The sequence below is a fragment of the Nilaparvata lugens genome, chromosome 2, assembly GCF_014356525.2.
Source record: "Nilaparvata lugens isolate BPH chromosome 2, ASM1435652v1, whole genome shotgun sequence".
Classification (NCBI taxonomy): Eukaryota; Metazoa; Arthropoda; class Insecta; order Hemiptera; family Delphacidae; genus Nilaparvata; species Nilaparvata lugens.
In genome coordinates, this window is record NC_052505.1 from 26,041,254 (window position 1) to 26,066,489 (window position 25,236).

The 25,236-nt window shown below is 36.7% G+C and overlaps 1 protein-coding gene across 1 annotated transcript in view; it reads right to left on the reverse strand.

Annotated features, from left to right (window-relative positions):
- Positions 1-1,586: 1,586 nt before the first annotated feature.
- Positions 1,587-25,236, reverse strand: part of LOC111054796 (phospholipase B1, membrane-associated-like) — a 33,697-nt gene continuing 10,047 nt past the window's right edge. The window contains exons 5-9 of the mRNA XM_039420898.1: positions 23,938-24,164; positions 22,241-22,400; positions 19,134-19,288; positions 18,078-18,246; positions 1,587-3,653 (exon numbers count right to left, since the gene is read on the reverse strand). Coding sequence (XP_039276832.1) covers positions 3,493-3,653; positions 18,078-18,246; positions 19,134-19,288; positions 22,241-22,400; positions 23,938-24,164 — 872 coding nt within the window. The 3' untranslated portion in view covers positions 1,587-3,492. The remainder of the gene's footprint in view (positions 3,654-18,077; positions 18,247-19,133; positions 19,289-22,240; positions 22,401-23,937; positions 24,165-25,236) is intronic.

A 25,236-nucleotide genomic window follows, 5' to 3' on the forward strand; every position in this document is an offset into this window, starting at 1 on the left:
TGGGTTAGATTCAGAAATAACACTGTTAGTTGTTTCATTAATTCATTACCAAAAGTCCACTGCTCTTTTCATCCAGTTCATACATGCCCCATGTCCATTGTATGCCATCAGTGGGCCCACAAGAAACTCCGTTCTCGATACACTTTAATAAACAAAATTGTTTGGTCGTCACTCCAATACATCAAAATATGATGGATATATTAATATAATAATATGGACTTGAAATAATTAGAAATTGAACAACTAAGATATTAAAACAACAGTGTGAAATGTCCACACAGCTGAAAATGTCGATTTGACTTCTTTGATCCGAACCGACTTGATTCTGGTTGAATTCGGTTCGGGCAAACATGATTCGACAAAGCCGGGCGACATGTCTACACTTGTTCAACAGTGTCGATTGACCCCATTCGGCATAGTGTGGACGTACCTTTAAGCCGCGTCCACACTATGCCGAATGGGGTGACACTGTTGAACAAGTGTAGACATGTCGCCCGGCTTTGTCGAATCATGTTGGCCCGAACCGAATTCAACCAGAATCAAGTCGGTTCGGATCAAGGAAGTCGAATCGAAATCAGTAGTGTGGACGGGTTGAACGAGGTTGCGCAACATTTCACACTGTTCTTCCAATATTTATTTTATTGAAAATTATTTTAAGTTGAATTTTTTATATTATTACTGCTTGCTTTGAAATTTTAAAGAGGTGGCACAATTATAGGCCTACGTAAGAATCTCCTGTTGCCAAAAACCGCAGAGTTACTGAAAGGCGTTGGCTCACTGGAATAGCTGATCTGAATTTTGTGTCTTGTTTGATGATTACTGGTGCAATTTTACTTGAAATATTTTCAAAATCGAAATTATTCATTCTAAAAAAGTTCTGAATGCCTGCGTCACATCTGTATTCCAAGTTCAAATCATCAACATCATTATGCAATAAATACTTCATAAATTCTTCAGTACAAGACTTTTTTCAGCCTCAGACAAGGCTGGGACTTACTCAAAACCTCCTTGGGCGGGACGACGGCGATCATGCTGACTTCTTGCAACTGCAATGATAATTGCAGCAGCCGCCACTGCAGCATCTTCCGAGTCACTAATATTTATCCATCAACTTTAATTCAAATTCACTTACACCGGCGTGTGCCGCTCGACTTGTCCACATTCACGGATGTATATGAACAAGTCAAATACCAAACGTGTCGATTGACAAAAAATGTGGATCGACTTTGTTGATCGGCATAGTCTGACGCGGCTTTAGACCTCGTTTTGCTCGGTCTATCAATTTTAGAACAGAGAGAACAGAAATAGATTTTATATTTATTTTTTCCCAATAGGAGATCTCAAGTTTACAGTCAATGCGTGACATATTGACTTTTCAACATATTTATGTAAATATTCATCAAATAAATACCTTGATATCATCCGCCTGCTTGATATCATCCATTTTTCTATCCACTTACCTTATTATCCTCTCGTTCACCCCCTTGAATTAACCTTTGAAATTACGGATTGATTTCTCATTTGATGATTCAAAAATTATTGAAATACCACCATGATTCATTCTACCAATCGATAAACAAGCGAATGGTCGCATGGAAAAGAGTACATTTTCAAATTCTACAACCATTAAATGATTATTCCGACTCCAATGTGAAAATAGCACATTCAAGAATATGTTGATCCCATTATTGATCTCATTATTATGTTTATCCCATTTTTGGGAATTGGCGTTGTATAGCTCAAATTGAGGAATGTAGAAGGTGGACGGTACATGATGGAAATACGATGAAAGGAAAGATGAAACAATTTTATTGAAATTTCTTTGCAGATCTATGTAGCCAATTGATCGGATTAATACACGCTTTTTGATTTTGGGAGTAGGATTTTATAAATGTAGATCAGAGCTCAAATACTTCATCTACAACAGTTTTGGTTAACTTAAATAATAATATATTGCATCCATTGAGAGGTATTGATAGAGTAATACTATGATAATTCTAGTTGAAGTAGGCTTTGAACCTAGGATGAGGTCCTGCAATATGTTAATATTGATTAGTTATTATTAGCCTATGTTAAATTACAGTACATATATATCTTCAATTCAACATGAACAAACGAAAGAAACATGTTTTCTTAAAATCTAAGCTATAAATAATATTTTTTCTTCCCTCAAAGACTTTTCATTGATTGGAAAAGCATTCAATCAACATTGAATTAAGATAAATTAAGATAAATAATTGCGCTCTTGTAATATTGTTTATTTGTGATAAACTTGCTTTGTACTTCATTATTCTACCCTCTACATACACTATATATACATATACTGATACTATAAGTAAAAAATCTGTTGATATTCCCATCAAAAATGGAAATCACAAAGAGACTAGGAACTTACATTCTATAGAATTATCATAATTCAATGAAATAAGACGCATTACAATGATTATGATACCCCTCGTAATATTCATAGAAAGAGATTTGCACAATGTATTCACAACTTGTTTTAGATCTAGGTCTAATCACGTTCAACTGTGACTAAAACTTCTAGAAAATATTTTTGAACTATTAAAATATCAAAGAGGATACAATGTGTTCCATTATTCTATGATTCAAAGTTAAATTTTTTCCCTAGACACTTTTCACTTTCCTATGACAGTTTGAATCACTTGCTATCACTCTGACTATTACAGCTAGCTATTGTACGAGTATTAACAATCAAAAGATCAATTGAATAAATTCAAACAGGCTGATTACCTGATTAGTAAACCTATTCATGGATTGAAAGAGCATAGATCTGCTCAAGTTCTGTGAGCAGATAGATCATTGCAAAACTATTGTCTACAAAACTCAACATATAATTTAAGCTCAATGAATTTCTCAAAAAAATATATAAGATCTAGTTCTGTATACAAATAACTAGGAAATAATTTCCATTTCAAATAATTATATAACTCGCTCCATTTACTAAAACCTCTAAACTCATTGACACCTGGCCATAAGTCATATGCCCTAAGAGATGAGGACAAGCTATACAGCCACAAATTAATCATTAATATGTTGCGATTCACGAATTAATTTTATTTGTAGAAGTCTATGCTTAACTTCCCAACACTATTGGATTATTCAATTTGAATTTATGCCAGCTTTCCCTTGATAAAAAAAATCCTTATCATGAGAGTAGCATTAAGTCCTCAAAGATAATTTAGCCTTTTAACGGTAGGCCGTTTGTTCAACAGTTGAACTTTGCGCTTGGGATATTTGGTGGGACTCATTCCTCACTGTCAGCACTCCTCATAAATAGCATCAATGACACCCATTTGATCAATGCTGACAGTTCAAAATCAATCTCGCTACCAATAAAAGCTGTTAGATTTTATTCCAACTGTCAGTATTGTCTATGAATAACAACAATGTTACCCGTTTCAACAATACTGACAATATGAAGTGTTTCTCACTTCTGATAAACTCTAAACAAAGCGATTTGCAACGCGTTCAATTTGGTTGTTTGTTAGCTACAGGTAAATTGGAATTATCGGCCGTGTAGATGAAGGGTCGGTCTTCGGTGGGACAAAGAAAACGCTCGAACTCCACCTGCCAGTTTGTGCTTTTGTTTCCCACAGGCTCCAGCATGTTGTTCCATAGAGCGTTCGCCGCTGTCAAAGCAAAAAACAAGTCAATTATGCTATAGATTCACTCCAAACTGTCAGCATTCCTCGGAATAACATTAACGCTTACCATTCAAACTTCCCATTCAGACTATCCACTTGAAATTCACTGTAAACTGATTGCATTGTTCCCAATTTAAACAATACTAACTATTGTAATGTATTCACTTTAAACTGTTAGTAGGTATATAACTGTTAGTGAGTAGGTATCCCTTTTGAATAAAATTCATGCTATCTATATGAGTTCAGAGTGAATCATACTGTAATGTAAACACTGTTTTGATTATTTTGAAATATATTAGACTCAGCACACTGTCTGTCCTATTGAGGAATTCACTCAAATAAAAGGGATGCTTTAATTCCTCTTCCTCTTGTAGTATAATAATATAGTGGCTTAACAACACATTTGTGCCTTTACAAAGGTTAATTGTGCATGATAGAATGAATATACAGTGGCTTGGGAGAATAATTGATGAATTAGTATGGTGTTTGTAGCCTACATTATTTATAATGGAAACTGTATATATATATATACTTCAGCAAACATCAACAATACACTTGTGTCTCACCGAGCGCAGAATGATTGTAAATGAGTCAGTACATTCAAGATTCAAGATGCATTTTTATCGACCATCAGGCTACAATAATCTTATCATATAGGAATACTGAGTTGCTAGAGTGAACTCATACGTAATTAATATCATGTTGGAATGAATTATATTGTGCGCTAGAAACTGTGTATATCTATACATCAGTGAATATCAACAAAAAGTTAATCTTTGATGAGTACAGTATAACGGTGCATTTTGATACCTCTCAAATTTATTTTTTGAAAGAATTATTAGATCTCATGAAAAGAAACCAGAAATATTATCATCAATTATATTATCAGTCAAATAATAGAGATAAGATAATAACGACTCTAAATACTATGATTATTAGCAACAATACGAAAATGTAAGTCATTTATTGATTATTTGATGAAAATAATAATAAAGTATTGAGGTTAGGTTCTTTGGTAATAGCACTTGACGGCTACATTAACAACGATCAAGCCATATATCTGAAATTCAGTCAGATACCTTTCAGCAAAATAATTGTAAGCATACAGTACTCAATAAAACGAGGAAAAAGGGGTTTTGTAAATTCTAGAATGCAAAATAAGGGACATAAAACGTTTGAGAAAGTATGAAAATATTTAATGGGTATATACGAGCAAACTCGTATTATATACCTCGTATATATCTTGTTGTACACAAGATTGTGTACAACTCTCCTATACCGAAAACACAAGTAGGAGAGTTTTACACAATCTTTCAAGCCGAAAATTGTCAGAAGTTGAAGAAAACGTTCTAAAAAAAGGTTTTAATTTTGCAATCACCCCCAAAAACTTACCCCATGACGAAATGATATCCTCTATTGAACCAAGTCTTAAAGATTTGGAGCACATTGAAGAAGAGGAAATCAGACAAGAAATCTTTCATGTTCTGAAGAAAACGAATCCTCCCATCCCAATTTACCGAAAGAAGAAATCACAGCCTTGAGAACCCTTTCTAGGAATTCCTCCATAGTAATCTTACCAGCTGACAAGGGTAACTCCACAGTAGTTATGGACAGAACCGTATATAACGAAAAAATAGAGAATATCCTCAAAGATGCAGCCTACAAGCCGGTTCAACGAGACCCCACAACCTTCCTTGAGAAAATTACAAAGTTAAAAATCCCACACACGCCAATCCGATATCAACCCAGATACCCAACTCGAATTAATTCCCAGAGAGAAATCTAGTAGATGCCCGAAAATTTATGGTCTTCCAAAAATACACAAGCTGGATACACCACTCAGACCAATTGTGAGTGCTATTAACTCACCTACATAGAAACTTGAACATAGCCAGCCTCATTCAACTAGTCATAGAAGAATCACAATCATATGTGAAAAACTCCTATGATTTTATCAAACAAATAAAAGACATAACCCTAATCTCGGGGGACATACTAGCAAGTTTAGACATAATTTCCATGTACCCCAACATCCCTGTTGATGAAGCCCTAATCATCATGAATCAAAATGCACACTTTTCCAAATCAATCATTGACCTGACAAGCCACTGCCTGGAAAATACATATTTCATCCACAATAACCAATACTACAGAGAAATTGAAGGTGCCCCCATGGGATCATCTCTCTCTCTCTCCAGCCATTGCCAATCTCTTCATAACTCATTTTGAAGAAAAAGCTCTCAGTAGAACAAAACTGAAACAACCCTTTGGAAAAGAAATGTAGATGATATCTTCATCATTTGGCCTCATGGTAAAGAAGAACTTTTCGAATTCCTTAATCAGCTGACGCAGATACATCCCAAAATACAGTTCACTCTCGAAATAGAAGAAGAAGCTGAACTACCGTTCCTAGACATTCTAATCACCAGAAACAAAAATTGCAATCTGGAACACTCTGTATACAGAAAACCAACCCTTACAAATAGATACCTCAATGCACTGAGATAGTCATCACCCCGCACATTCCTTCTCTGTAGTCAATAGTCTAATCTTCCAATATATCCATCTCACCGACGAAAAAAGCAAAGAAGAAGAGATCAAGACAATCAAATCCATACTGAAGTGTAATGGTTACAATAATAGAATAATTGAAAAATCTTTGAAAAAACCAGTGAAACCTTCTAAACCTGAAGAAAAACTCAAGGAAGAGAAAGTATTAAAAAAATTCGTCCCCTTCCATACATCAAGGGTACCACCGACCGTATCGGGAGAATACTGAAAAAACATCAAATCAAACCTGTCTACAAACCTTTCCAAACTATTTCGAAATTCCTAAAGAAACCCGTTCAGAGACTAGAGCTAGAAAATCAAGGCGTTTACAGTATCCCTTGCCTGAATTGTGACACGATGTATGTAGGTCAAACAAATAGAAGAATTTCAGCCAGGATAGAGGAACAAAAACTGAGCATGGAAAACAAACAATCAACCTCAGCTCTTTACAACCACGAAAAGAACTCAGGGCACAAAAAAACTTTAATAATATTCCGAACAAATAGCCAATATTCAAGATTCTCGGGTTGGGATTGTACGAGAGGCTCTGGAAATAGAGAAACAAGGTAGCCTTGACAAAAGGGATGACAGTACAAATATCTCTTCTCTTTGGAAAATCATTCTGAACACAACAAACACATCACAAAAGCCAGACACTTCTCCGGGAATTCCATTCACCCAGCAGTGGATAAGATATAGAATGTTAACGGCCTGACGTTGTTTGTTTCGGCTCCTGTTTTTTTCTCGAGTTTAGCAAGTTTTAGTTGTAGTTGAATTCTAATTTTTGGCTGACTTGTGCAGTGTGTACTCATCTTTAATCACTCCAAATTTCAAATTCTTTTCTTGAGTGGTTGCTGTGATTTCAACAATTTATTTTTCGAACATGCCTAATTCTTCGCCAGCAGTGCTAAGGAGCAAGCTAACCAAGGTCGCAACCGGTGGCGATAAGGGTTCGGCATCGAGCGATCGCCCGTCGTCCGCATCATCCTCGTCATCGACCAAGGGGGAGGGGTGGCCGGCTGATAAAGGTATGCTCAAACAATTTGTAGCTGAACTCTTGTCAGATAACAAGTTCCTTGACAGTCTCGTCGACCGTGTTGTTATAAAACTCAATGATACTTTCGATGAACTGATAAAAGCACGTATCCAGAGCGAGTACGAGCCGCGTTTGTCAGCGATGGAGAAGAGAATCGACTCATTGGAGGCGGAAATACATGACATCACTAAAAAGGCAGCATCTCGGTCCGAATTGTATGAGCGTAAGTTAGACGCTCAAGAACAGTATCAACGGCGTAATAATGTTCGAATATTTGGTCTGCCGGAGAGGAATGGAGAAAATGTCACCGAAATTGTCACCAAACTATGTGGTGAAAGATTAAAAATTTCAGTGGATGCAGCGCAGATCGACCGCTGCCACAGAGTGGGCCGTCTTCCTGGAGCTGGAGTGACTCAGGCGAGACCACGAGCTGTTATCGTCAAGTTCGTGAGCTACCAGACTCGGCGCTCGGTGTTATCGGCGAGGAGGCAGCTCAAGGGTTCAGATGTCACCATAAGAGAGGATCTCACCAGACGAAGACATGCTCACTTCCGCGAGGTGGCCGCCAGAGTGGGTATCCGGAATGCGTGGACGGTCGACGGCAGAGTGATGTGGCGCGAGGGTGACAGAGTATTTTCCAGTGAGCCGTGAGCTTCTTTTTTGATATTATTATTCTTATAAGCATTTTAACCACGGACTGTAAAGCTCTACCGAATGTTAAGGAAAATGATTTGAAGAACTATTTTTTTCATACATATTATTCATTTAATTATTCAGTGAATCATTCCACTTAATTATCGGTTCAGCTAATGCAGTCAATATATCCAGTAAATTGTTGCTTATTTCAGTAATTTCAGTTCAGTTCTATTAATTCAATTTAACTGATCAAATTTGTTCATTCACTCAGTTCTATTTAGTGAGTCATTTAATCCTTTTACTTTTTAAATATTACTCTTTATTGTTGATTGGCTGTATGGTCAAATCTAAGACAGTCTTACATTTCCTCTTTCAAACTTTTCCATTCAGTCGAATCCATATATCATTTTGATGTCGACATTGAATTTTATCTCTGAGTGTGAATGAAGAGTAGGATCTCAGGTGCTTGAGTGATTGTGATCTGCTTATCTTTTGCATACCGTTATCTTGACTACGTCTCTCTTATCTGTTCCCCCCGTTTTAAAATTATTTTAATCGGTAGGGTTCATCTCCAAGGCATGATAACAACAACGTTTTTTTCTCTTTTCTACATTTTTCAAATCAATCTCATTTTCCTGTGTCACAATGGAAGAGGTTAACGCTCATACCTATATTTATCAGTATGCTGCCTTTTACTTGTCTCTTTTTTTCTAACCAACTACAGTATCTTGATTAAGTCATCTGCTTTCTTTTCTTCTATCAATCATTCGCTGTTTCTCTAGGATTTATTCCAACATTGTCTGCTGTAGAATGTTTATATTGATGGAGCCGAACTGCTTGGGCCATCTTATAAAGCATTATCTTATTGTGTGATAGCGCTCGACTTTTTAACCATTTATTTTTCTTTTTATCTCTTATGATTTCTTTATTTCTTCTCTCATTTCTTTCTTTGTGTGTGTGTGTCAGAATGATTGTGGAGAGTGTCTTTTTTGTAACGTTTCGTTGTTACGCCGATTCATCACTCTCTTCTGCCTTGCTGCTTCGTCGCAGCCACACTGTCTGTACAGCAGGATGACCGCGCGGCCGCGCTGAGTGTCGGCGGTTCTCTTAAGCGGGCTGTCTCTCCTTTCCCTGATCGACTTAGGATCGCTCATGTTAATGCGCAATCCCTTCTCTGTCATATAGATGAATTTAGGCACACTTTTGAGGACAAAGATTGTGACATCATTCTGATATCTGAGTCCTGGCTAAAACCAACAATCCCTAATCGACTGTTGCACTCGAAGATTATGTGCTCATTCGGAATGACCGACTGCACAAGAATGGGGGAGGGGTTGCCGCATTTGTGAAGCGTTCTCTGCTGCCTGTTCATAAGTTCTCCTCCGATACCTCCCGTGCAGCTAGACCTGAATACATGTTTATTGAGGTTAAGTGTAACGGAGTTAAAATGCTAATAGCAGTTTGCTACAGGCCGCCTCATATTGGGTACATGTCAGAATTTGAGGAAGCACTACTTGAGCTGATGGTGCCCTATGAACATGTTGCTATCATGGGTGACTTTAATACTGACCTTCTTGGACCTGATACTCACGACAAAATACAACTTACCACTATGTTTTTTGCGAATGGTATGACCTTGCTGCCTCTCCAAGCTACGCACCATACATCCACTTCAGACACATTGCTTGATCTTATTGCAGTTGCTGATAAGAGAGCAGCTGTGTGCCATGGGCAGATCCCCTTTCCAGGCCTTTCTGCACATGATATGATATTTCTAGTTTATAATATTAAGAGGCCCAAACCCAAACCTAAAATAATCACTTACAGAGATTATAAGAATATCAACTACCACAATTTGTTCAATGATGCAATTAATCTAGACTGGCTGCACATATTCCATACTAACGATGTTAATGTTATGTTGGACATTCTAAATCACAATATAATCTCTCTTTTTGAAAAGCATGCTCCTTTAAAAAATCGCAGAGTAACAGGGATCCTGCTCCATGGCTCACAGATGAGATACGCCAGCTAATGAGGGATCGAGATTATTGGTGCAAAAAAGCAAGAGCGTCAAAAAGTCCCAATGACTTCAATCATTATAAGCGGTTGAGAAACTCTTGCAAGCAAACAATTAGAAATGCTAAAGCTACATTCTACCGAAACTTGATCTCCTCAAAACGATCATCAACTTCATCTCTATGGCGTACTCTAAGGGAGATTGGGGCTGGCAAGGAGAGGCAGGTACCGACTGTTGCTCACTCGCTGGATGATCTCAATGATTTCTTCACTGACATCCCTGTAAGTTTGGACCAAGCTCGTGCCCACTTCGATTCTCTGCCTGATTTTCATCCCAATGAAGACTTCTACTTCTCCAATGTCACAGAGCAGGAAGTCTATTTTGCTGTTCATAGAGTGAAGAGTAATGCTGTTGGTGCAGACGGTATCCCAATTAAATTTATAAAAATTATCCTCCCTCTCATCCTTCCTTTCCTCACTCATTTGATCAATACCTCACTTTTAACGTCCGTTTTACCCAATGACTGGAAGTCATCCATAGTGATTCCCTTGAACAAGATACCTAATCCTCTCTCTCCATCTGATTACAGGCCTATTAGCTTACTGTCCGTCATGTCTAAGGTTCTGGAAATTATTTTACACTCCTAATTGAGCACTTTCATCCATGGTTCTGGATTGATTGGTGACTTTCAGTCAGGGTTCCGTGGCGGTCATAGCACCACCTCTGCGCTCCTGAGAGTCACTGACGACATCCGTAGAGCCATGGATAGTAGAGAGTTAACAGTTCTAGTCCTAACAGATTTAAGCAAGGCATTCGATAGCATTTTCCATCCTACTTTACTATATAAACTCAGAAACTTAGGTTTTTCCAACTCCACTGTGGCATGGGTAAGGTCCTATCTTCAGGGTCGGCGTCAGCGTGTGAGAGTTGGGGATGCCTCTTCACGGTGGCGTGAAGTGAACAGAGGAGTTCCTCAGGGTTCGGTATTGGGTCCTCTGCTGTTCAGCATCTACATAAATGACGTGACAAGCACTCTACTTACGACCAGACATCACCTGTATGCCGACGACTTACAAATATACCGGCACTGTAAGAAAAATGACTTTGACGTCACAGTTGATGAAGTCAATGCTGACTTGACTCGTTTGGTACGATGGACTGAGAATAATGGACTGAAAATTAACGAGAATAAATCAAAATCAATAGTAATAGGTTACTCAAGACTTTAAACACACTTGACATAACTAACGGACCATATATAAAATTGAATAACATACAATTGCAATACAGCTCTGATGTGAAAAATTTAGGACTGACAATGACAAGGACTCTTGACTGGACCAGCCATGTGACTCAGACTTGTAACAGGGTCATTGGGGGGATCATGACGTTAAAGAGGATCTCTGACTTCATTCCCTTTTCAACGAAGGTTATGTTGGTCAAGACTCTGATTTTCTCGATCTTCAACTACTGTGACATTGTGACTCTTGACATGACAATTCAACTTCTGCAGAGGATGCAGCGTGCACATAATTACTGTGTTCACTTTATCTTCAACCTGAGACGTGATGACCATGTAACTAACTGAATACTTCAACAGACTTGAACTCATGAAGCTGCATGAGAGTAGATCATATCTTGCTTTGTGCTTCCTCTATAAGATATTGAAAACTAGAACCCCTAAGTATCTGGCTGTAGAGTACCGTTACTTGGGTGATTTTGGTCGTGGAGGAACGCGGCATGGATCCTATCTGCTGGCTAACAGTCATAGGACTGTTATGTACAACAAGTCGTTTCTTGTGACAGCCTGTAGTTTGTGGAATTCTCTACCTGCTGAACTAAGGCTTGTTGAGGGACATCGTAGGTTCGGCGCGGCTGTCTTGCGGTGGATCAGAGGTGGTGGACTCGGCTGGAATGTTAACTGAATCTTAATGTTATCGTCAAGTTACTGTTACCGTATTTTATGACTTGTCCTAATCTTGTAATTCTGGTTACAAATTATATATTACTTTCCTTGCCCTATACCATAGGTAAGTGTGTGTGTGGTGTGTGTGGTGGGTGTGTGTGTGTGTGTGTGTGGTGTGTTTGTGTGTGTGTGTGTTGGGGTGTGTGTGTGTGTGGTGTGTGTGTGTGTGTGTGTGGTGTGTGTGTTGTGTGTGTGTGGTGTGTTGTGTGTGTGTTGTGTGTGTGTGTGTGTGTGTGTGTGTGTGTGTGTCTTTTCTTCCCTCTTATCTATTCCTTTCTTTCTTTCTATCGAAATGGTCTATGGATTTTGAACTGACTCTTATACCGTTTTCATTTTTCTCTTTTTATTATTGTATTTTTTCCACTAAGTCGATACACGTATGGTGAATCTTGCACTGAGTCAATGGTGTTGAGGTTATAAATTTGGTAACTGTGTGCGTGGACGCTAAGTGTACACCAGACTGATTGATTCACTACAAGATTCAATACAATTGTCGGAATCGCGGGAGGCCTAAACGCTCGCTCACCCTTGATTCTTCTTATGACAGATTGTATGGTGATGAAATTTTTATAAGTAGTGTAGCGATCGCTAAACACTGAATACGGATACCTTAAAATTATTATCTGTGAAGAATGAGCATACAAAATCATACAGGTCGAGCAAAAATCCCGATGTAGATAATTTACGGACTGCGTCTCTAATAATCTGAAGGATTAAAATACGGTACTTGGACCAAATATCGTTCAGAATATATTTCGAGAACAGAGTCTTGCCGGGTTTTAAGCTCTATTGTAGGAAATTATATGATCTCCGGCTGCATCTGCTATACAATTGATGTATTCGCTCCTAAGTCGAGGTCGGTAACAGATAAAAGCTGATATATGAGCAGGTAAGGACAAAGAATAAATATCTCGATCTGACCCCACTCACTACATCCACTTGGACCTGTTCCAATATCCAGCTTAATTCAATTATTTCAATGATTGTATTTGATCGGTTCTTGATAATATAGAACGTATCAGACACAATAATGACAGGCTTAAGAAATAATCAAACTCAGAAAACGAATTAACAAATTGAAATATATTATAATAAAATATATGATCTCACAGTGCAGATTCAGAATATGATTTACAGATTGAAAGTGGTTTAACATTAACAAAAATGATTAGCAATCTTGTACTTGCATGATACCATGCATGATTCGACAGAATTTTACAATTGATAAAAATTTAACAGTTTTGAAAAAATAGTGAAATAAATTATAAAATATTTGAAAAAATGCTCGGGTCGTGGTTCTGGCAGCGAGGATAGTAATCAACACAAGTTCTTATAAATTCAAATCAATAAATCTAAAAATCTTAATGGTTAATAAGCGCGGTCGGCATGGCCAATAATTTAACGAAGAAAATTTTATATCTTTCTGCACTGTAATATTTTTCGAAGTGTAGATTGGGGCCCCTTTAAACTTATAACTCACGTGAAATTCCTTGGCGTTCGTGGTTTTCTTCTTTAGATCAAAAATCGTTTGATCGGCAGCGGGTCCAGGCTTCGGTCTCAGCACGTGGGGAATTTTAATTTAATATCTCCTTCACCAAATTAATTAAGGGATAATTTAACTTTAAACTTTTGATTTATCGATTGATGAACATAGATTTACAAATAACAATTAGAATAGCCTAAGAATATTGGCTCACAAATAAAACATATAAAATCGAACGAGAATTCTATGAATAGGTCTTGGTAACTTTAACGAGGTCTGAACGGTGAGGATTTCAAAAGGGAAGTGAAGACCTTTTTCTAAGCTTCTTGGCTAGAACCTTTTTTCTGAGAATCTCGGTGTAATAAATTTGCATGAAAATTTGCCATTGGTAGAACGATTGTGATGTAGACGTGACGTCAGTGGCAAGCAATAGAATATAATTCTTTAATACAATAATAATTCAATTTATATAATTCTTAAAACTGCTTAATCTTCTAGAAATAGTTCTCTTATAAATGTATTGCTAGCATATATATGATAAGGCAGGTTGTTGTCTGATAGCAGATTAACATATGTTGTTTCAAACGATCACCTTTTTGGTGCTATTTCTATGCACTATGATTGGCTTAGACTTGCCAAAGAGGTTTAATCACCATGTGGTTCAGTTGAAAATAATAATAATAAATTATCTTTATACAATTTTATTATGTTTGAGACTGTTATAATTAATTTCTGCCGTCTTTATCATAATATAAGTTCATGCTTCGACCTAGTTAGTTACAATAATACTTGACATTATATATACTTTTTTAAATAATAAATAATTTCAACAATAATACATACATTTTATTTTTTATTCGAAATTCTTGGTCCTTTATTGATAGTTTTTACTTTTTTAGAAATAAAATTATAGCTTGCATGAATCTGGCATGACATTTTAAAATCGCTGAATCAGCAGCTGTGTTTGAGCTGCTTAAACATCTGATCGGTAGTAAACAAAGTGTAACCTCAAAATTCAATGAGTAATTCATAAATGGTTCGTACTTTATTTGCAGAATAGTTATACTTACTTACTTTATCCGGCTCTACAGTCCGGTGGACTTTGGCCTCCTCAACATAGCGCCTCCATTCGTCTCTATCCTGAGCACTCCGTCGCCAGTTTGCCACGCCCAGCACCGGGGTCTCCGATCACGTCGTTCAGCCATCTTGTCCGTGGTCGACCTCTCTTCTCGTCCCAAGCATTCTTTCTTCCAGGAGTCTTGATGGTACCCTCTCGTCACTCATTCTGGCTAAATGTCCAAACCATTCAATCCTTCTGGCCTTTATGAAACGCACCATATTTCCTGCTCCAATGGCCTGGTCTATTTCAACATTGATCTGGCTCTCCACACCCTCCGTCACATATTGGTCCCCAGATTCTTCTGTACATTTTTCTTTCAAATGACCTTAATGCTTTTTCATCTTTGTTCAAGATAGTCCATGTTTCGGCCCCATAGGTTAAACTGGTCTCACTAGCGTCATGAACATTTTCACTTTGTTTTTCTGGATATGAGCCTGCTTTTTAAATATTTTTTGATTAGCAAAGTATGCTCTGTTGCCCATCATTATCCGATTGTGTATTCTTGACTGGTCTTATTGTCTGCTGTCAGGGTACCCCAAGGTATTTGAACTCTCTGACGCCTTCTATAACACAGTCATCGGCTATTTCCAGATTACATATTGCCTTCTTGCTTGATGTGCAACATTCTCATATATTTAGTTTTATTTATGTTCACTTCAAGACCCACCTCTCTTGCTCTTCCCTCATTTTGCTAAAAAATTTCTTTGAGGCTATTTTGATTTCTTGAGACTAGGACAACATCATCTGCATAAGCTAATACTTGGTTTGTTCTGTTGATTATAGTTCCGCTTGTGCCGAGTTTCTGGGCACCATCTCTAGAACCAAATTGAATAGTGTTGCAGAGAGAGCATCGCCTTGTCTAACACCAGTAGTAACACTGAACATTCGGCTAGTTTTGTTACCTATCTTAACTTGAGCGGTTGTGCTGGACATTGTTAGCTTTATGAGACTTATCAATTTTCTCGGTATTCCATTTGCAATAATACTTCATCATTCTCTCTCTCCTGATGCTATCGAATGCCTGGCGGAAATCAACAAAGAGCAGATGTAGATCTGTATCATACTCAAAACATTTTTCCATCATCTGCTTCATGGTAAAGAAGAACTTTTCGAATTCCTTAATCAGCTGACGCAGATACATCCCAAAATACAGTTCACTCTCGAAATAGAAGAAGAAGCTGAACTACCGTTCCTAGACATTCTAATCACCAGAAACAAAAATTGCAATCTGGAACACTCTGTATACAGAAAACCAACCCTTACAAATAGATACCTCAATGCACTGAGATAGTCATCACCCCGCACATTCCTTCTCTGTAGTCAATAGTCTAATCTTCCAATATATCCATCTCACCGACGAAAAAAGCAAAGAAGAAGAGATCAAGACAATCAAATCCATACTGAAGTGTAATGGTTACAATAATAGAATAATTGAAAAATCTTTGAAAAAACCAGTGAAACCTTCTAAACCTGAAGAAAAACTCAAGGAAGAGAAAGTATTAAAAAAATTCGTCCCCCTTCCATACATCAAGAGTACCACCGACCGTATCGGGAGAATACTGAAAAAAACATCAAATCAAACCTGTCTACAAACCTTTCCAAACTATTTCGAAATTCCTAAAAAAACCCGTTCAGAGACTAGAGCTAGAAAATCAAGGCGTTTACAGTATCCCTTGCCTGAATTGTGACACGCTGTATGTAGGTCAAACAAATAGAAGAATTTCAGCCAGGATAGAGGAACACATACTGAGCATGAAAAACAAACAACCAACCTAAGCTCTTTACAGCCACGAAAAGAACTCAGGTCACAAAATAAACTTTAATAATATTTCAAACAAATAGCCAATATTCAAAATTCTCGGGTTGGGATTGTACGAGAGGCTCTGGAAATAGAGAAACAAGGTAGCCTTGACAAAAGGGATGACAGTACAAATATCTCTTCTCTTTGGAAAATCATTGTGAACACAACAAACACATCACAAAAGCCAGACACTTCTCCGAGAACTCCATTCACCCAGCAGTGCCTGGCCGAGCAAGTGGAGAAAGGAGAGGGGAGGAGGTACTCCCTTCGACCACGAGGAATAATTTCGAAGCACAGGCAGGAGTCAGTGAAGCATTAACTGCGCTCCGAAGATGCCATTTGGGATAATGGTAAAACGTCAGCAAGTAAGTGGAACTACTTATCGGATGTACCCAGTTGATATATATATATATATATATATATATATATATATATATATATATATATAAATATAGACAGGATACACACGACACAGATAGATTAAAAACACTTAAAAACTTAAAAACTTACATTTAAACGAGAATTTGCGGGGAGCTGGGCCCCCTTTGTCAATCAACCAGGGAGTGAAGTGGTGAGATTTGAACACTCTAATGGTCGTGACTACAGAGACGCGGTAGAGGCGTTGTGCAGACCAAAGAGCACAGACGAACGGAGGTGCACTGATTGAAGGAGCACTATGGGATCAGTTGGTGGGCCATGATGGGTTATTTCAAGCGGGAGATTTCAAATTTGAGTGGGTTATGGATAAGGAAAGGTGTAGATTATGAATTGATAGAAAATCCTTATCCATAACCCACTCAAATTTGAAATCTCCCGCTTGAAATAACCCATCATGGCCCACAGATTGGCTCACAGATAAAATATACAAAAATCGAACAAAATTTCACTAATGGGTCTTTGGTAACTTTCAACAAGGTCTTAACGGTGAGGATTTTAAAAGGGAAGTGGAGTGTCTTCTTCTAAGCCTTTGGGCTAGAACCTTTTCTCTCTGAGAATCTCTGTGTAATTAATTTGCATGAAAATTTGCCATTGGTAGAATGATTATGACGTAGGCATGATGTCAGTGGCAAGCAGTAAAATATAATTCCTTTAATTACAATAATAACTTAATTTTTATAATTTTTTAAACTGCTTAATCCTCTAGATACAGTTCCTCTATACAGTGTACATGCACTAGCATATATGATAAGGCAGGTTTGTTGTCTGATAACAGATTAACATATTATGATGTTTTCAAACGATCATCCCTTTTGGTGCTATTTCTATGACATATGATTGGCTTAGACTTGCCAAAGAGATTCATTCACCATGTGACTCAGTTGAATCAATAATTTATAATTTAATATTTCTATACAATTCTTATTATATTTGAAACTGTTATAATTAATTTTTGCTGGAAAAGATTCAGCATGAAAATCTCTACAATAATTAATGTTCACTAACATTTTCACCTGAAATTGAAAATAAGCACGAAATTCGAGAAAATGTGATTATCTAATTGCAAACTGTTGGCAACTGTATTAAATGATTCACTATGAAGAGATAGCAGACCTCGTATGTCTCCAGCGTTATTGTCCTGCCACCAGCTGGCTCAAATCTTTGAATAGTAGACTTGAGATGCGCGTGAACACTAGCGTCAGGTGATCAATTTTCATAACGGCAAGGAAAGTTGTGTGAGTGCGCCACACCAGATTTTTTAACATCATTCCCATTTTCCTAGCCTTCTCTGGATGAGTGATATGAAATATTATATTGTATGTTGAGGTTTCAACGAGGTATGAATTGAGTGGAACTCACCTCTGGCATAAGCTTTCTGACTGAAATGATGGCAGTCCTCGGAGAGGTAGGTGTGATCAGTGACATTGACACCCGCCAAGTCCCTGCGTCGAGGGAAGATCAGATGCTGCGTAAATGGTTGGGCCACAACTGCAAACGTTTTTCGGCCTCTGTAAGTGACGTCATTTGCCTTGGAAAGAGAAGAAAATATGGGAAAAATAAGAATATTGTTACACAAAATACCAAAACGTATTGCTTTAAACTCACACGAGTTATCTGAGCAACAATATAAGCATTATTGCTCCTAATTCTTCATTTCACATCCATCAAAGTATTATAACGAAAATTGGAGTGGAACCAATTTATTGGAAAGTACTGAAGAGAGATTGAGAGACACACCTTGAAAAGATACGGAGAAATCAATTCTGAGAACTGAAAAGAAGCGAGGAAATTCTTTGCGTGAGAAGGGCCTAAGAGGGAACTCTCCCCCTTTCACAGACGAATAGTCTTCTTGAGGGATACCACTCTTCAATATTGTTACAATGTGAAAAAATACAATTATGTAATTCACCTCTTTATTATTCTATTGTAACTGAATTTTTTGTACACTTCTTGTAATTTTTATCTGGAAATAAATTGAATTGAATTGAATTATATTTCAAATTGGTAACAAGTCTCGAAAACATCAGATCTGTGACAAAGCGTTGAACTCAATCGAATGTCTCTGTATTTCTAATTTCAGAGGCTTGAGTCTTCTGTTGAATGAATACATGAGCTTAACTCGTAGGTGAAGCTTGAATAACTTGAAACTGAATAGCTGATATTATCATACAAAAAAATTGAGATGGATAATTTTCCCTCTCTTCTTATTGGATAATATTACTAAATGAGGTTGAAGGATATATAATTATTATGTATTTACTTATCCGTGATAGCTCATATATCAAGATTGGATAATTTGATGTATGAATCAATCATATTCATTTAATCAATAAACCTATTAGAATCTTCGAAGTTAATCAAACATGATGAGAGATTACAATGGAGAATCGATTCAATTTTTTGATGAATTCTCACCACTTGCAACTCAACTTGCTGCCAACGTTCCATGATGGGTAGAAATGCTGGCCTTTGAGAGCTGAAGGTTTGTCCAAAAAGACAAGGGCACAGCCATCGACGGGTCACACCGCACACGGGTCTCAGGCCTTTGAAATCCATCACAATTCTTAGATCTATGGACAAAATATTCAAAACTCTGTTATTATTGGATTTCGTCAATGAATTCCTGTTTATTTTAATGTTCAGTATGGATACCAAAATTATTCTATTGGAGACTTCAAACAGTGCATTCTCCTCCTATTCTATATTTTCAAACGTTATATCAGTTTTTCAACTCCACTACAGTATTACAACATTTTCTAAGTAACTTCCCTCCGTATTCTTATCATTGTCCCTGACATAGCTTTGATATCAGCAATGTCGAATTATTCTGATTGATTGGAAGCAATCATTGAATCCTGCATTCATTCTTTCTCTTGGATTCAATTATGGACGATATTTAAACAAAAAAATATAAACTCCAACATTACTACTAATGAAGTAAGTTGATCCCTTGCAGTAGTAGATCAACATTTCTTGATCAAGAAAGTATTTATCAAGACAAACAATTTTTCAGAGTTGAAGACTTTGAGACGCCCAAAACTTTGCGTGTCCTTCGTGAAGATTCAAAAAAGTTTGTAGACAGTTTGTCATAGCTTGGTCATTTGATAATGCATTCCAAAGAACGAAAGTATCAAATATATTTGGCCAATTCTTCACGAATTCGCTCCCACGCACTGAAGAGAAATAATTTCAAGGTTGGTTGAGAGTGTTTAAGTTGATGGAAGTTCTGGATTTCATTAGAAAGGGGAGAGAGCTCATCTCGGCAACTTCTTCCTTAATCAATAAGTTATCAAGTTCAGATCTTCAATTATTATTGGATCAGAGAGGTGGGAGGGGAGAGAAATCAAATTTATCTGCAGAAGAAGGGGAATTTCATCCTCTTCCTTGAATCTGAGTTAATTCAGTTCCTCTTGTCATAAAATTACGGATGCCACGTGGCTTTAATCCATCCAAGAAAATCGAAAATCTCTCTACAGAATATCCTTTACAAACATTTTTGGAACTTTATAGTATCATTATTTCAGGATCGTAGTTCCAGAACTATTCATTGAATTGTGATTCTTTAATATAAATAATGAAGAAAAAACTCATTCAATCTAAATTGATTGATAATATTGCTACGAATCTGAGTGATTTGTTATGTTCAGTGAATACTCAGAATTTCAACAGTTTAGGTTGCACAAAGGCCGGTTGAATTTCAATCGTGATTAATTTCACGAGAAACAATCAGAGAATGCAATTTGGAGAAAGCATCTTTGATTGGTTTTCATGAAATTAATCACAATTGAAATTAATCCGAATTTTGTGCAACTGACACTCAGTATTTTTATCAGAATGTTTCAAAATAGGCCATGAGGGACTTCCGAGAAGAAATCTGTGAAAGCTTTCAGACTTTACAATACCTCGATTGCAAGCATTCTCCACATGACTTGTTTGTATCATTCACAGAATACATTAATATAGAATAGTTTCATGAATAAGGTAGTAAATAGAAATATATTAATTATTACTTATTATAAAATACATTATATTATACTCAATCATTGAAATGATATTGGATTCATTCCGTTTCTGAAGATGACTAGAAAACTATTGACTCGTTAATTCAATCATGAACTGAAAAAATAAACCGATTAACAAACATTAAACATGAAATATAACATAGATGTATAACATGAAATAATGGCATGAAAGTACTCACATAGAATAAACTTAAAACTTATTACTTCTACTAACTCAGGAATTACAAGCTACAATAAACTAACAATAAACAAACGGAAACTTTTTAACTGACAGAAATTTCCAGCCATCGAGTGCAAACATGACCTAACTACGCTAACTCCTCTCAAGTCAGCCTACTAGTTTATAATTGAGAAACAGTTGATGCCAGTGTTATCTCAGCCTAATTGCTTCCATCTAATATTTGCATCATCTTACCGTGCAAGAGCCATGCATCACTTAGCTTAGAATTAATTGATATTCTCCGGGCTCATCCATCCGTGAAATATAAATAATGCATTCAACTATGTCTAATCAGTATAATGATGAAGAAGGCTAAGAATGAAAATATTTTATTTCAATTGAGATTCAACATTGTTTCTTGGGCTCTCATAGACTATAGTATGCAAAATATACTGTATTTTCAAATATTTACGGAGTTCGAATATATACATTATAAATACAAGAGTTTTCCACAAAAATCAATATTCATAGACTAAATACAGTCCATATTGTCCACCAATCGATACTGAATACTGAGCTTCAACTATCCCGACTCTGACTATGAAAGTCTCCAATTATCCAAGTAGAACTAATCAAATCAAATAACCTTTTACAGTATAGAAACGGGGAAAAAGAAGTTTATAAAGCTTCAAGCATTTTCAAAAGTGAAAAACTGTCTTCAATGACTGGTGTCCAATATAAACAGTAGCTCGTTTCAACCAATGTAATAAAGTTGGATAATTATACACGGAACTTTATAGAAAATGATGCTGCTGAAGATCCGTTTTCCGTGGAAACGAAGAAACGTGGAAACGTGTTTCATATTCGAATGTTTTTTCATTGAGTGATCAAACGAACCCGGAGCCCATTGATTGAAATAGTTGGAGTTCCACTATAAACAAAAATTGAATGTTTGTTCCGAATTTTATAGATCTCTAGTATGAATGAGAGATACCATTTAAAATAACTTGTAATTTATCATAGATGATACATTTCATTTTCAGGGACAATATGAAGAAATGTTGAAAGCATAATAGAATCAAATAAGTAGAAGATAATAGATTATACTAGTGGTTAATGGAGAAAGAGAGAATTATCTGTAGCAGTGATAACGTGCTTCTAGGGATAAAGAAAAATAGACTTGGTGTAGAACCAGATTGACAAGCTACAATATTAATCATGTATTGAGGACAATGTAGCCTCAATTATATAAAACCAGCATTACGTATAATCTGGAAGAATCAGGAAAAAATATTGGGAGGAATGATAGCTTATTACCATGGGTAGAAGAAAATACAAACTTGGAGAGAGAACCAGATTGACAAAGGTTCTTGGAAGATTGTCTCTGAGATAATCCAACAGCTTGTAAAGGTCTTTCCTGTGCCTCTCTGGAGCCGATTTGAAGTCACCATAGCACATGTCGAAGCAGAAGTCATTGCTGCCCATCATTACGGTTACCAACTGTAAAAAAATAAAATTTTATTGATTAATGGAGGAGTTACCTAACTATTGAGTGATTATCAATAGGCTACTATTTGGATTGTCAAGACATTATAGTTTGGAGTGATACATTTATAATCAAGAATATCCAAACTCTCGGTCTGCTCTAGGCTGGTCTGGGCTGTTTTATCTATAAATCCTTGATATTCTGATTTCCAATTGCTTCAGTTCACCGGTCCACGTGACATATTTTCATATAAGTCCAAATTTCAATTTTCCTTCTAGATTTTTCAGACTTAATGTTCAAATTTCATTCATGGGACTGAAACGTCCCAATGAAAAGTCTTGAATATAAAGATAATTGCACCATCTAAATTGATCATTTCTCATTCATTTTTTTTGGATCAAGAAAGTACTGATCAATTGGAAACATAATCTTTTTTGCACAACATTGTTCTAAAGGTTAACCGATGTTTTTTTTCAAAATTCAGGGGAGGAGCACTTCTTGACTGAGTCTGTTGCTCTTTCTTCGCTATTGCGATTTATGATTTTTGACTGTATGGTGAGTATGGGCCTAAACGAATTGGAGAAGTATTGTTGATGCAAAAAATGTCAGTTACGGTGTTTAACCGCCGTGAAACTGGCCCCAACATATTGAGCCAAAATTTGAAACATATGCCAATATTTAGGACTTATTTTGGGCTTCCAGAATATCCAAGTTTCAAATTTTGGTCTGCGTTTATCCGTATCAGATCCTCTAGGAACAATCAAGGTCTATAAATAAACCTTGGTATTTTAGACCTTGGAAACAATTGATGACTAAGCTGCCATCTAGCAGTTGATTCTGGAACTACTTCAGCGTTAAAAGTGAAAGCAAAACACAGTACAGTATGGTTAGAGGAAGCACAGTATCTAAATAGAGGAATAACGAAGAGCCTTATCGAAGGTTACACGCTGAGTGAATCTCACAATATAGGACACTATCATTATTTTTTAAGTAATATTATCGGTTTCGTTATGAGTATACTCCTATATATAATGGAGAATCGGTTTCAACTCTCAAGTTGAAATTGTAGATCCAATGATGAGAAATTTCAAAGAATGCTAGAGGCTGTTTGTTCAACTAAATTATTTATTGAAGTATCAAATGGTATAGGCTAAGTTTCAACTAGAATACCAAGTCCCAATACTTGATATAGTCAAAATAACAAAAATAGGAAGTCAAATATTTTGTTGCAATAGGCTTCAACCTGGTTACGGTAGTTGTTAGTTATCTTGATAAATATTGATAAGTTAAATACTGATAAAACTCAATACTGAGTACATAATTTCTTTGAAATCTTGAAAATTTACCCTGAGACTGGCCTTGATGATTTCGGCAGGAACTGAAGCCATGTGAGGGAAATTCCAAATGGTGGCAGTTAGTATTGTCATTGAGTAAAGATATGGTTTGATTTTTGTCTTGATTATTTGTCTCTGGTATTGTTCAGTTCAAGTAAGTAATTAAAAGTAATCCTAGATCACTCATAATCAACATTATGTCGAACTATGAGCCCACCTTCCAATCATTGTGGAAGTCGACCCGTGGATCAGCCTTGATGCGTTTGACCAGTACCGATGCCATGTGCGGCAGATTGCGACTGGTGGCAGCCGGCTCAGCCACGTTGAACTGCGAGGCGCGGTGGTGCGTGAACGAGTCATCCAGCGAGAAACCCACCAGGTCCGGGTTGAACACCTTCACAATGTTCGGTAGGGTCAAGAACTCTCGCCACGAGCCTTGACCACCTGGAGCCATTCGAATTCAAATTACAAAACAACGACAAATTATCGTAACAGTACAAAAAAGTGTGGTTTTATGCTAGTGGGCACTGAGATTTTAAGCATTGTGTGTCAGTAATATCATAGAGTAATGATACCGTTCAATGTGATAATCAGTATCTGTAGTACCGTAATCATTTTATCACTGGTAATATGTAGTCAGAAAAGTAGTACAGTTGAAAAACTGTTTGAGTAATAGTACAGTACTCGGGACGACTAGTGGTTTTGGACAACTATTCAAAAAATGTTTGGTTTTGAGCTGGAGGCTACTGTACAGTGTGCATTCTCGAACGAGATTGTTTGTAGTTCTCAATCGCCGTGAAATGGGATTCAGTGTTTTTTGTGCTGGTGCAAAAGTAATATTGACAAAAAGATATTTATTTATTTATTTGATGATAGAATTACAAATCATATGAATATGATCGGGACAGAACAACAGGCATAGCCCAAAACTATTATGTTCCCAAATTTTGATAAATAATAAAATGTCCAAAAATAGGTTATGTTCTTACTGAAAAAATTTAAAGTTCAATTTCTGTCCAAAAAAATATATGAGCTAGAAATTTTGAATTTAGAATGATTAAAATACCAAATTGTAGTCAAATATTGCACTTAATATTACCGCACTTTGAAGCCAAAAAATACACACAACTTTCCACTAGACACAGATATTAGATATTAGCATAAAAATAATGTAAGGTTCTGGAGCCAGTGACCACTAAGGCTAGGCGCACAACAGTTAGTTAAGACAAGACAAGACATGATCAGACACGTTTAGTCACAATACTTCACATAGCAGCTTGTGACGCAACTCACACTGATTAGTCATTGCGATCAGACATGTCTTCATAACAACTATGTGAAGTATTTTGACTGAACGTGACTAGTCTTGTCTTGACTAACCGATGTACGCCCAGCCTAAGATTTCATAAACGGTTTGTAGTGTTCAGTAATTTTGTTTGTCTCCTTCAAAAGTGACATTGCAGCAATAAAATAAGTCATTTTTCTCATCCCAGTTTAGTTAGCATGTCATTGATTG